The sequence below is a fragment of the Choloepus didactylus genome, chromosome 6 (assembly GCF_015220235.1).
Source record: "Choloepus didactylus isolate mChoDid1 chromosome 6, mChoDid1.pri, whole genome shotgun sequence".
NCBI lineage: Eukaryota > Metazoa > Chordata > Mammalia > Pilosa > Megalonychidae > Choloepus > Choloepus didactylus.
Window position 1 is genome coordinate 46,024,090 of NC_051312.1, and position 12,661 is coordinate 46,036,750.

General features: G+C 36.4%; 1 protein-coding gene across 2 annotated transcripts in view; it reads left to right on the top strand.

Annotated features, from left to right (window-relative positions):
* Positions 1–12,661, top strand: part of FBXO3 (F-box protein 3) — a 52,226-nt gene that overhangs the window by 9,000 nt on the left and 30,565 nt on the right. For both annotated transcript variants that reach the window (XM_037839074.1, XM_037839075.1), the window contains exon 4: positions 11,257–11,371. In XM_037839074.1, the coding sequence (XP_037695002.1) occupies positions 11,257–11,371 (115 nt within the window). The remainder of the gene's footprint in view (positions 1–11,256; positions 11,372–12,661) is intronic.

Below are 12,661 nucleotides of genomic sequence, written 5' to 3' on the forward strand. Positions count from 1 at the left end.
ATAGTGCATTAATGTTCACATCATATATCTTCCAACTTCATATTTACCTTAAATTTGGCTTAGAATTTTAGAGATGAAGGGACCTTAGAGATTCTTTACACCAGGAGTTGGCAAACTTTCTGTAAAAGATCAGGTAGTAAATATTTTCGATTTTGTGGGTCAGATAGTCTCTATAATAACTACCCTGCTTTTATAGTGGGAAAGCAGCCGGACAGTACTTAAACAAATGGGTGTGACTGTGTTCTAATAAAACTATCCAGAAAACAGATGGCTGGCCTGGATTTGACCTTAGGCTATAATTTGCCCATGCCTGATTTATACTAGTACCTTCATTTTACAGTTGAAGGGAAAGGCCCAGAGAGGTGACTTGTGCAAGGTCCCATAACTAGTAACTGACAGGGACAGAACTCTAATCCAGGTTTCTTGGCTCTTAGTATCTTTTTTACTGTTTCCTCATACAATAGGCTAGGAAAGGAGGAAACTAAATGAATATTTATTGCGTGTCTGTAGAATACTTTATTAGGCACTTTTGTATAATGATATTTTATTTACTCCTCACTTTAATTCTCTCAGGTAGCTGATATTATCCCCCATTTTACAGGTGAGGAAATAGGATTAAAGAGATTACACAATCAGTAAGTGGTAGAGCTGAGATTTGAACCCTGGGCTGTCTGGCTCCCAAATTCTATTATAGTGGAATGTCTTTTTAAGCCTTAGTTTTACTGTATTGTAAACATATATTTCCCTCTTTGCTGTGTTTGTTGTTGTCATTTTATTGTTTTTCTTACTTTTTATCTTGCTCTTTACTTCAAGAAATTCTTGATTTTAATGTTAATGTCCAACATGTAGCACATACCACATAAATATTCTTTTCTTTACTGATGCATTTCTATCCTCAACTTACTGGTTCAGACAGCCATTCGGCTTGATTCCTTTTGTACTAAATTTTCTTTTTAAAAATAATCTTTTTATTTTGGAATAATTTTAGATTTACAGAAAAGTTGCAAAGATAGTACAGAGAGTTCCTGTACACCCATCACTGAGTTTTAGTTTTATTGTCTTATATTACTATGGAACAGTCGTCAAAACTACAAAGCCTTCATTGATACATTCCTATTAACTGAACTCTATCTGGATTTCACCAGTTTTTCAATTAATAAACTTTTTCTGTTCCAGGACCCAGTCCAGCATACCACATTGTATTTAGTTGGCATGTCACTTTAGTGGACTCTGGATTATGACAGTTTCTCTGTCTTTCCTTGTTTTTCATGACCTTGATAGTTTTGAGGAAAAATGCTCAGCTATTTTATAGAATGTCCCTCCAATTGACTTTGTCTGGTGTTCTCATGATTAGACTGGGATTATGAGTTTTTAGAAAGTTTGCCAAAGAGATAAAGTACCATTCTTATCACATAATGTCTGAGGGTACATGATATCCACATGACATCATTGGTGATGTTAACTAACATATAAAAGTGTACACAAATCATAAGTATTAACTTAAGGAATTATCACAAAGTGAACATGCCCATGTAACACTCCCCAGGTCAGGAAATAGAATATTATCTCCATTTAGAAGCCCCCCTTATGTCCCTTCCTTCCTCCATAGAGGTAATAATCACTATCCTGATTACTAATGTCATAGAGTAATCTTCTGTTTTCCAACTTAATATAAGTTGCAAGATTGAGTATGTACTTTGTATAAATTATTTCTGTTTTGTTTGTGAGATTCAATCATCTAGCGTATAACAATAGTTTGTTCATTTTTTTGTGGTATGGTATTCCGTTATATGAATAGGTTATAATTTATATATTCATTCTACTAATGGGTATTTGTGTACTTCTAGTTTGGGGCTCTTATGAATAATGCTCTAAGTCATTTTTGATGTATATATGAACACTTTTCTATTGGATAAATATACAGGACTGGATTTGCTGGGTTGTAGAGTATGTTTGTATAAACTTCAGGAGAAACTGTCAATTTTCCAAAGTGGCTCTACCAATTTACATTCCTACCAGTACTTTAATGTTGTCATTCTTTTTATTTTAGCTTTTTTGGTGGGTGTGTAGTGACGATTTTTAATTTGTATTGCTTGGAAATGTAGAATAATGACAACTTTATTCTTTTTATTTTCTTTCTTTTTCTTGCTTTATTGCACTGACTAGGACCTTCAGTACAGTGTTAATAGAAATGATGATAGTGGGCCTCTGTATCTTTCTGAATGCAGAGAAAAAGCTTTCAACTTTTCACCTTTAAATATGATGTTTGCTTTATTTTTTTGTAGATATTCTTTATCAGATTGAAGAAATTCCCTTCTATTCCTAGTTTAGGAGGAGGGTTTTTTGGTTTTGTTTTTTACTGGATAATTAAATTTTTATTAACTGCCTTATCTGCTTTGTGATTATCATATGATTTTTTCTCCTTCATTCTTTTAACATAGTGTATTACACTAATTGTTTTTCTGAATGTTAAATCAGCTGTGTATTCCTGGAATAAACTTACTTTGGTTGTAATATGTTATCCTTTTAAAATATTATTAGATTTGATTTGCTAGTATTTTACTGGGGTTTTTGCATCTATGTTCATGAGAGAGTTTGGCCTGTAATTTTCCTTTCTTGCAATGTTCTTGTCAGGTTTTGGTATCAAGATGGTGCTGGCCTTGTAAAACAAGTCGGGAAGTGTTGCCTCTTTTTCTGTTCCCTGGAAGAGTTTATGTAAGCTTGGTCTTATTTCCTCCTTAAATGATTAGCAGAATGCACAAGTGAAGCCATTCACTCCTAGAGTTTTCATGGTGGAAAGGTTTTAAATTAAGAATTCAATATCTTTATTGGGTATAGGACTATTCACAGTTTCTATTCACTCTTACGTAAATTTTGATGTTTTGTTTTTCTAGGAAATCCATTTTATCTACATTTCAAATGTATTGGTTTTTCATAATATCCTCTTAGCTTTTCAATGTTTGGTGAATCTGTAGTGATATCCCCTTTTCCGTTTCTGATACTAATTATTTGTGCTTTTTCTGTTATTCTTGATCTGTCTTGTTAGGGAGGGGCTAATCGGTCTTATTAGTCTTCTCAAAGAACTGGCTTTTGCCTTTGTTGATTCTCTCTATTGTATGCTTGCTTTTTATTTCATAAATTTTCTTTTCTTTTCATTCTTCGGCTCTCTTTGAGCTTATTTTACTGTTTTGGTTTTATTTTTCCTTCCTGACTGTGATGAATGCCTAGACCATAGATTTTCATCCTTTCTTATTTTCTTCAAACACATTTAGAGCTATACATTTCCCTGTAAGCATCCCCCAAGTTTTAACATATTTTCATTGTCATTCAGTTAAAACTATTTTCTGATTTCTTTTGATTTCTTCTTTGACCCGTGGATTGTATAAAAATGTATTGCTTAATTTCCAAATATTTGGGACTTTTCTAGTAATTTAAAAAATTTTAATTTATAGTTTAATTCTGTGATCAGAGAACATACTCTATATTTGTTCAGTCATTTGAAATTTGTTGAGTCTTTCTCTGTGGTCCAACATATGATCTATTTTGGTAAATGTTCCACGTACACTGGAAAAGAATGTATGTTCTGCAGTTGTTGGTTCAGTACTACATAAATGATTAAGTAAAATTTATCTTGTTCAAATCTTTTGTACTTTTATTGATTTTTTTAATCTGCTTGTACTATTAGTTATTGAAAAAGGTATATCAAAATCCCTCACTGTGATAGGCACAATTCTGAGATAGTCCCTAAGATTCTTGCCCCCTAGAGTACTTGCCCTATAAAATCGCCTCCTTTTGAGTGTGGATGGTACTATGAATATATTTCACTCCTGTGATTAGATTACCTGACAGAGGTGAAGGGATTTTGCCAATATAATTCAGGTCCCAAAGTGAATATTAGAAATCAAGAGGGAAATTATCTTCAGTGGGCTTGATCAAATCAAGTTAGCCCTTCAAAGTGACTATACCCTTCCAAAAGTCAGAGAGATTCCAAGCATGAGTGATTCTCCTATTGATGCTTGAAGAAGCAAACTGCCATGTTGTGGAGAGAGCCAAGTGGGAGGTAATGGTGGGAGGGAATGGCAGGTGACCTCTAAGAGCTGAGGACCTCAGTCCTACAACCAAAAGGAACTGAATTCTGCCACCAACCAATGAGCTTAGAAGAGGGTGCCAAAATGTATAAGAGATAGCAGCTCCAGTTGACCCCAGGATTTTAGTCTTGTGAAACCTGAGCACATGATCCTTTTGAGTCATGCCCAGACATCTGACCTATATTAACTGTGAAATAATTTGTAGATGTATGTTGTTTTAAGCTGTTGAGATTATGATAATTGTTATGCAGTATTAGAAAACTAAGATACCCACTATGGTTGTGTTTATCTTTTTTGCATTTTAATTCTGTCATTTAAAAATTGTATTTTGAAGCTGTGTTATTAGATGCATAAAATTTAGAATTCTAATATCTGCCCAGTGAATCTAGCATTACTCTTTGTCATTATGAAAAGTCCTCCATTAGCTCTAATAATGCTGTTTGCCTTGAAGTCTGTTTTATCTGATCTTAGTAGAGCTACTCTAGCCTTATTTTCTGTATCTACATCTTTAAGATGTGTTTCCGGTAAGCAGTATATGAGTTTTGGTTTTTAATTATTTAGTCCATTTATTTTAATGTAATTATTAATGCATTTGAGTTTAAATATAACGTTACTTTTTATTTTTTGTTTTATCCATTCGTTGATAACTTTTTTTACATTCTTCTTAATTATATTTTATTGCATTCTCCTCCTTTCTTGTATCTTTCACTTTTTTTAAAAGATTACAGGGCATCTTTGATTTATCAAAATCTAATGTAAATTAACATTTTTATCACTTCCTGGATAACAAAAGAACCTTAGAAAAAATTCATTAACTCCAGTTATCTCTCCCCTTGCCTTTTGTGTTATAGTTTATTTTAATTTTTAGTGTATTTTAAATCCCTGAAAACACTATTATTTTAAATATTTGGTATTATTTTAGATTTACCTATATGTTTACCTTTTCTGTTGTACTTTATTCCTGCCTCCATCTTCTTGTTTCCATCTGAGATCATTTGCTTTCTAAAGAATTCCTTTTAGTATTTTAGTACGAGAAACTGCTGAAGTTTTTCAGGTTTTGTTTGTCTAAAAATGTGTTTATTTCATCTTTACTTTTGAAGAATATTGTCACTGCATATAGAATTCTAGTTAGTTTTTTTTTTTTCCCCAGCACTTTGAAGATATTTTTTGGCTTCTTTTGCTTCTATTGAGAATTCAGGTGTCGGTCTTATTGTTGTTCCTTTGAAGTTACTTAAATATCTTTCCCTCTGCTCTGGCTGCTTTTAAGATTTCCCTTTGTCTTTGATTTTTAGCAGTTTTTCAGTTATGTGGCTAGACATGATTTTCTTTGTGATTAGTTTCCACGGAGTTCATATAGTCTTTCTTGAATCTATGACTTGATGTTTTCATCATTTTTTCTCTGCTTTCATTTCTTCAAAGACTGCTTCTGCCCCTTTCTGTTTTTTCTTTTTGTCTAAGATTGCAACACATCTACATTAGCCTTTTTTACCACATCCTATATGTGTCTTTCACTCTTTTTCCTGTATTTTTCTATCCCTTTTTGTATCTTGCCCAGTTCTTAATCAGCTTTAAGCTTATAATTTGCTGTTAACTCCTTCCACAATGTTCTTTTTTTAAAATGAAGTTTTATTAAGATATATTCACACACCGTAAAATCCATCCAAAGTATACAACCAGTGGCTCACAGTATCATCATATAGTTGTGCATTTTAGAACAGTCAATTTTAAAACATTTTTATTACACTAAAATAAAGGAAAAGATAAAAATAAAAAAAATACCCCAAACATTCCCATACCCCTTATAACCCCCTATTTTTTGTATATTTTTTGGTCTTTATTTTATTACTCATTTGCCCATATACTGGATAAAGGGAGTGTCAGTCACAAGGTTTTCACAATCACACGGTCACACAATAAAAGCTGTAAGTTATACAGTCATCATCAAGAATCAAGTCTACTGGTTCAATTAGTGATATGAATGAAGCAGGTCTGGTTAAGACCAGGGCAAGCCAGGCCAAAGGGTAAAGGTTGAAACGGATTGTGTTTTAAAACTTCAACTTCCATATGAGACCAAGGGAAGAGATATCTGTTTGGTACAGGATCTAAATTTTCTAAACGGTACAGCTCTACAGTCGATTTGTTCAAACACCACAACTTCATGGAACTTTGAATAGGAAGTAAGATATGGTAGGTTAGTATAGACTGGAGTGAAATAGTGACACATCCCAGAGTAATTTGGGCAGATAATAAAAAATATATTTACAGCCTCCCCCTCCCCAGCCCCAAGGATCTGGGGGAAGGTACGGATATGTTGGACATCCTCACCTGGACTGGTGTTGATGTTGTCACAAACATTGGGACTGGCGGTTTGATGTGCTGAGCCCTCGATCATGGGACTTGCCCTTATGAAGCTCGTTACTGCAAAGGAGAGTCTAAACTTGCATGTAATTGTGCCTAAGAGTCTCCCCCTGAGTACCTCTTTGTTGCTCAGATGTGGCCCTCTCTCTCTAACTGAGCCATCTCAACAGGTGAACTCGCTGCCCTCCCCCCATGTGGGACCCGACTCCCAGGGGTGTAAATCTCCCTGGCAATGCAGAATGTGACTCCCGGGGATGAATGTGGACCCGGCATCGTGGGACTGAGAGTATCTTCTTGACCAAAAGCAGGATGCAAAATGAGACGAAATTGTTTCAGTGGCTGAGAGATTTCAAATGGAGTCGAGAGGTCACTCTGGTGGACATTCTTATGCACTATGTAGATAACACCTCTTAAGTTTTAATGTATTGGAATAACTAGAAGTAAATTCCTGAAACTACCAAACTCCAACCCAGCAGTCTGGACTCCTGAAGACGATTATATAATAATGTAGATTACAAGGGGTGACAGTGTGATTGTGAAGACCTTGTGGATCACACCGCCTTTATCTAGTGTATGGATAAGTAGAAAAATGGGGATAAAAACTAAAGGACAAATGGGGTGGGATGGGGGGATGATTTGGGTGTTCTTTTTTCACTTTTATTTTTTATTCTTGTTCTGGTTCTTTCTGATGTAAGGAAAATGTTCAGAGATAGATTGTGGTGATGAACGCATAACTATGTTATCATACTGTGGACAGTGGATTGTATACCATGGATGATTGTATGGTGTGTGAATGTATTTCAATAAAACTGAATTTAATAAAAAAAAATAAAAAAAAAACAAAGAATCAGGTCTACTGGATTACAGTTCAACAAATTCAGGTATTTCCTTCTAGCTATTCTAATACACTAAAAACTAAAAAGGAATATCTATATAATGCATGAGAATAACCTCCAGAATGATCTCTCAACTCTATTTGAAATCTCTTAGCAACGAAACTTGATTTTGTTTCATTTCTCTTACCCCTTTTGGTCAAGAAGGCATTGTCAATCCCATAATGCCAGGGCCAGGAATTACCCTGGGAGCCATGTCCCATGTAGCCAAGGAGACTTACACCTCTGGGAGTTATTTCCCATGTAGGGGGAAGGATAGTGAGTTTATTTACAGGTTGCTGAAAGAGGTCACATCTGAGCAACAAAAGAGGTTCTCTGGGGGTGACCTTAGGCATAATATAAATAGGCTTAGTTTCTCTTTTGCAGGAATAAGTTTTCATAAGAGCAAGCCACAAGATTGAGGGCTTGACTCCCTAATGCTTGTGAGAATATCAGGAATTCCCCAGGTGGGGAAGTTTAATATTCCCAACTTTTCCCCAGTACCTGAAGGGGGCTTTGCAAATACTTATTAATCTCTGCCCATATTACTCTGGGATGTATCAGGGTTTCATGCTAACCTGTACAAACCAACCAGATCTCACCCCCTATTCAAGATTCCATGTAATTATGGGGTTTGAGTAAACTGACCACAGAAGTTACATTATATAGCATGCTATAGAAAATACAGTATTATGCTATCCATTTCTGGATCTATACAATCAATCCTGTTGAACATTACGTACTCCTTCAGCATCAAATGCCTGATCTCTGACCTCCTTTCTATCTCCTGATAGCCTGTTTCCTCAACTTTAACTCTCAGATTTTGCTCATCAATGTTGGTTCATATTAGTGAGTCCATAGAGTATCCGTCGGTTTGTTTCTGGCTAATTTCACTCAATGTAATGTTTACTGTCTACCATTTTGTCTTTTGGATTTTAAACGTCATATCTTATTTTTATTATTTTTTTTCTTTCTCTCTTTACTCTTACTGCTAGTCTTCATTTCTACTGTCTTCTCCAAACCTCTCTCTCTCCTGTCTTTTCCTGTCTGCCTGTAGTGCTCCTTTTAGTATTTCTTGTAGAGCAGTCTCTTGTTCACAATTCTCAGTGTCAGTTTGTCTGAAAATATTTTAAACTTCCTCATTTTTGAAGGACAGTTTTTCTGGGTATATAATTCTTGGTTGGCAGTTTTTGTCTTTCAGTATCTTAATATATCATGCCACTGCCTTCTCACCTCTGTGGTTTCTACTGAGAAATCTGCACATAATCTTATTAAGCTTCCTTTGTTTGTGATGGATTGCTTTTCTCTTGCTGCTTTCAGAATCCTCTACTTTTCTTTGACATTTGATAATCTGATTATTAGTGTCTTGGAGTAAGTCTATTCAGATGTATTCTGTTTGGGGTATGCTGTACTTCTTGAATCTGCAATTTTATGTCTTTCATAAGAGATGGGAAATTTTCAGTGATAATTTCCTACATAATTCTTTCTGCCCCCTTTCCTTCTCTTCTCCTGGGACACCCATGAGTTGTATATTCATGTGCTTCATGTTGTCATTCAATTCCCTGAGATCCTGCTCATATCTTTCCATTTTCTTTTCCCTATCTGTTCTTTTTTGTGTAGGATTTCACATGTTCTGTCCTCTAGTCCCTGAATCCTTTCTTCTGCGTCTTTGCTGTTGTATGTCTCCATTGTGTTTTTCATCTCTTCTGTTGTGCCTTTCATTCCCATAAGTTATGCCAATTGTTTTTTCAAACTTTCAAGTTCTTCCTTATGTTGGCCCAGTGTCTTCTTTGTATCCTTCATCTCTTTTGCCATATATTCCCTCAACTCGTTGATTTGATTTTTGAATTTATTTAGCATATTTATTTAAAGATCTTTAATTAGTTGTTTCAACTCCCATATCTCATTTGAAGTGTAAGTTTGTTCCTTTGACTGGGCCATACCTTCATTTTTTTCTAGTGTGATTCGTAATTTTTTGTTGTCTAAGCGTCTGGTTTCCTTGATTACCCCAATCAGATTTTCCCATACCAGACAAGTTCAGGTCTCAGGAAGAAGGTGTAATCAGTATTAGGCTTCCCTGAGGATGAGATCTAGAAAGTTGTCAGTTTTTCTTGTGAGGCCTCTAGATGCTATGCTTTGCCTATCCTGTGCAGCAAGTGGTGCTTTTCAGCCCGCAGCTCCCTACTGGTGTAAACAGGTGCATTGCCTTTAATTCTTAGTCGACCCTGTCCCTGCCAGGGGCTGAGAGTGTCAGAAGCCAAGCTTAAGCTGTTTCTGTGCTTTTTTTAATTCTCCAGGCCCTAGGATCTGAGTTCTCTGAGGGAGGGCTGCCACTTGAACTGGGCCCTACTTCCCTTTTTCTTAGGGAAGATAAGCCCTTTTAGGATTTATTTTCTATACTTTTTTACTATCTGACTATCTTAACTCCACCTTTGCCTGGGTCAACACTGACAAATGAAAATGCCTGAGGCTTTCTCTAATGTTCTACTTAGACTGAGAGGAAAAAAAGGGAAAAAGAAAGAAATCCCTTTTCAGAGCCAGTCCCCAGCCCCCCAATTACCAGTCAAGAATTGGAGTTGGTGCCCAGTTCTATGTGTCCCTTTTCTTGGGACACAGCCCTTTTCCAGTATTCTGAGCTCAGCCAACTCCAAAAGCCTTTTTTTTTTTGTATTTTTTTTTTTCCATCAGCCCCACATCTTCTCTGCCAGGAGAAACCTCCAGCTTCCTTTCCTGTTTGCTCAGAGTTTATCTGTGCTCATAGCTTATATTCGGTAGTCCAAATGCATTGACTAAAACTGCAGTTGGAGCTTGGTTGGGCTACATTCCCTTGCTCCCAGCAGGGACTGCTGCTTTTTCTCACAGTGAAGTTTTCCAATTCTGCCTGCCATGCCAGTGGGGGAGGGGCACCAGCTCTGCAGTTTGGGGAGCTTTACTTTCAGTTCTCATGCTGTGATCTCAGCCATTCCACCCATTCCAGACTGGTGTACGATGTTTGTCCAGTCACAGATGTCTCCCAACAGTTGTTCCAGACTATACTAGTTGTTCCTGGCTATATGCTAGTGGTTCCTGGCTATATGCTGGTTGTTACAGAGGACTAACTAAATTCCACACCTCCCTATGCTGCCTTCTTGCCCCACCTCTCTCTAAGACTCACTTTTGCATTCAGAATTGACAGTTACCTCAAAGGCAAGGTGTCTCCAGATGCCAGGCTAACTTCTTTTCATTTCCTTCTTCTTGATCCCACCAGTTCTCACTGCCTTGGTAGGTCTCCAAATGCCTTCAAACCATTTTTGTTTTTGTCATTCAGCTTTTCTAGTTGTTTTCTGCAGATTTGATCTGACAACCTGGTGGACTGCTGCTGGAAGTGGCTCTCTTCTCTTGGTTTTTTAATTGTTTCCTGCTCTTTAATGCTAGAATATGTGGCCAATGTACAAAATAAAATCTGGGCTAATGGCCTCTTCACAGCATGAACTTACACCTTATATCCTGTGTTTTATGTTAAGAGGCTGTATAAAGACTCTTGAGCAACATCAGTATAGAGAACTTCTGGATGTCATTTTTTTTAATAAGTAAGAAAAACATGAATATATTAGATTTAGAAAAATTATTTACAACCTTAAAGTTTGTGTTGTAATGTGAAAAAATTATTGTGGAACTCATTGGTGTCCACTTTTCCATGTTTTACTTAGAGCTGGTGTTTTCTCTCCTGAGAGGAAACTGAAAAATTTGATTGCTCAGTGCTTCAAGAGGCAGAGCCAATCTGGAATAATGTCATGTTTCTCTGAATTTTCAATTCATTTCACTGTATTTCAGCAATACATTTTGGAAAGAATTTACTTCCTCTAAGATTGTTTCATTGGTTAGCAGATAGTTTATATTTCTTTTTAGATTTAAGGCTTATTATTTCTTCACAATTTGCTTTTTGTGTGTATTTACAGAGGGTGCTCGAGAAGAAGATCTAGATGGTGTGGAAGCGCAAATAGGTTGCAAGCTTCCTGACGATTATCGATGTTCATATCGTATCCACAATGGGCAGAAGTTAGTGGTTCCTGGGTAAGATGTTCCTGGTTTTGGTTATGTATACTGATGCAAGTTATTTTCTAGAATGAAAGTAAACAAATTGTATTTGTATGTACCCTTTACAGATTAAAGGAGTATAGGAATTCCCTCTTTCTCCCTCTACCAATCAATAAGAAAAATATATAGCTTGAATTTGATTTTATCAAAATAAGTATCTCATAGAAACATCATTTCTACTAACATACAGTTAAAACGTGTCAGTTTAGAAGTGTAGGGGGGTTGGGGGCGGGGTGCAGACATGGGGTAGATGTGTGTGTGTATTTTAACAAGGTATTCAGAAACTTTGAAGTGTTTAACCTGTTACAGGCCACATAAATTGTTTTAGAGAGCTTTATGTATATTCTGTGTAGCATGTACATTGAAAGCAATAATTTGTTCAAAAATACATATACTAAAGTAAAGAGAATATAGTTTTGTCTCATTGGCGCAAAGCCTGTAACTGAATGACCTATTTTAAATTCACTTCTAAAAGATGACATATTCATAGTGGAACCTTTTAATAAAAGCAGACCATGCAGTAGCTGTCAAATTCACTCAGTTTTAGAAACTACATGCTTTGAATAGGTCTTCTCCTTTTGTACTTTTATAAAATTAAACTAAAAGACATTGCATCTGTGAAATGCTAATAAGAATTTATGGAGAGCTTAGCATTGTTCTTATTGTTGCCCCCTTGTGTGTGAAGAAGGATCTGAGTATCTGTTACCAATTCAGGTCAGAGTTAAGTGAGTACTTAAGGAATCCCAGAGGTGATCACGCTGAGATTACACGGTAGTATTCAGAAATCAAATATTGTGCATAGGTCAGAATTAGAAGTCAGTTAGGACTAGATAAGTCTAAGTTATTGGCTGTTTTTCTGTCTGAAACTTGATGAAGTTGAAAATTTCTCATATTTAAGAGCAAACAGGACAGGCGGGGCAAGATGGCGGACTCGTGAGCTGTATGTTTTAGTTACTCCTCTAGGAAACTAGATAGAAAGCCAGGAACTGCATGGACTGGACACCACAGAGCAATCTGACTTTGGGCATACTTCATACAACACTCATGAACACGTGGAACTGCTGAGATCAGCAAAATCTGTAAGTTTTTGTGGCCAGGGGACCCGCACCCCTCCCTGCCAGGCTCAGTCCCATGGGAGGAGGGGCTGTCAGCTACGGGAAGGAGAAGGGAGAACTGCAGTGACAGCGCTTATCGGAAACTCATTCTACTGATCCAAACTCCAACCATAGATGGACTGAGACCAGATACCAGAGAATCTGAAAGCAG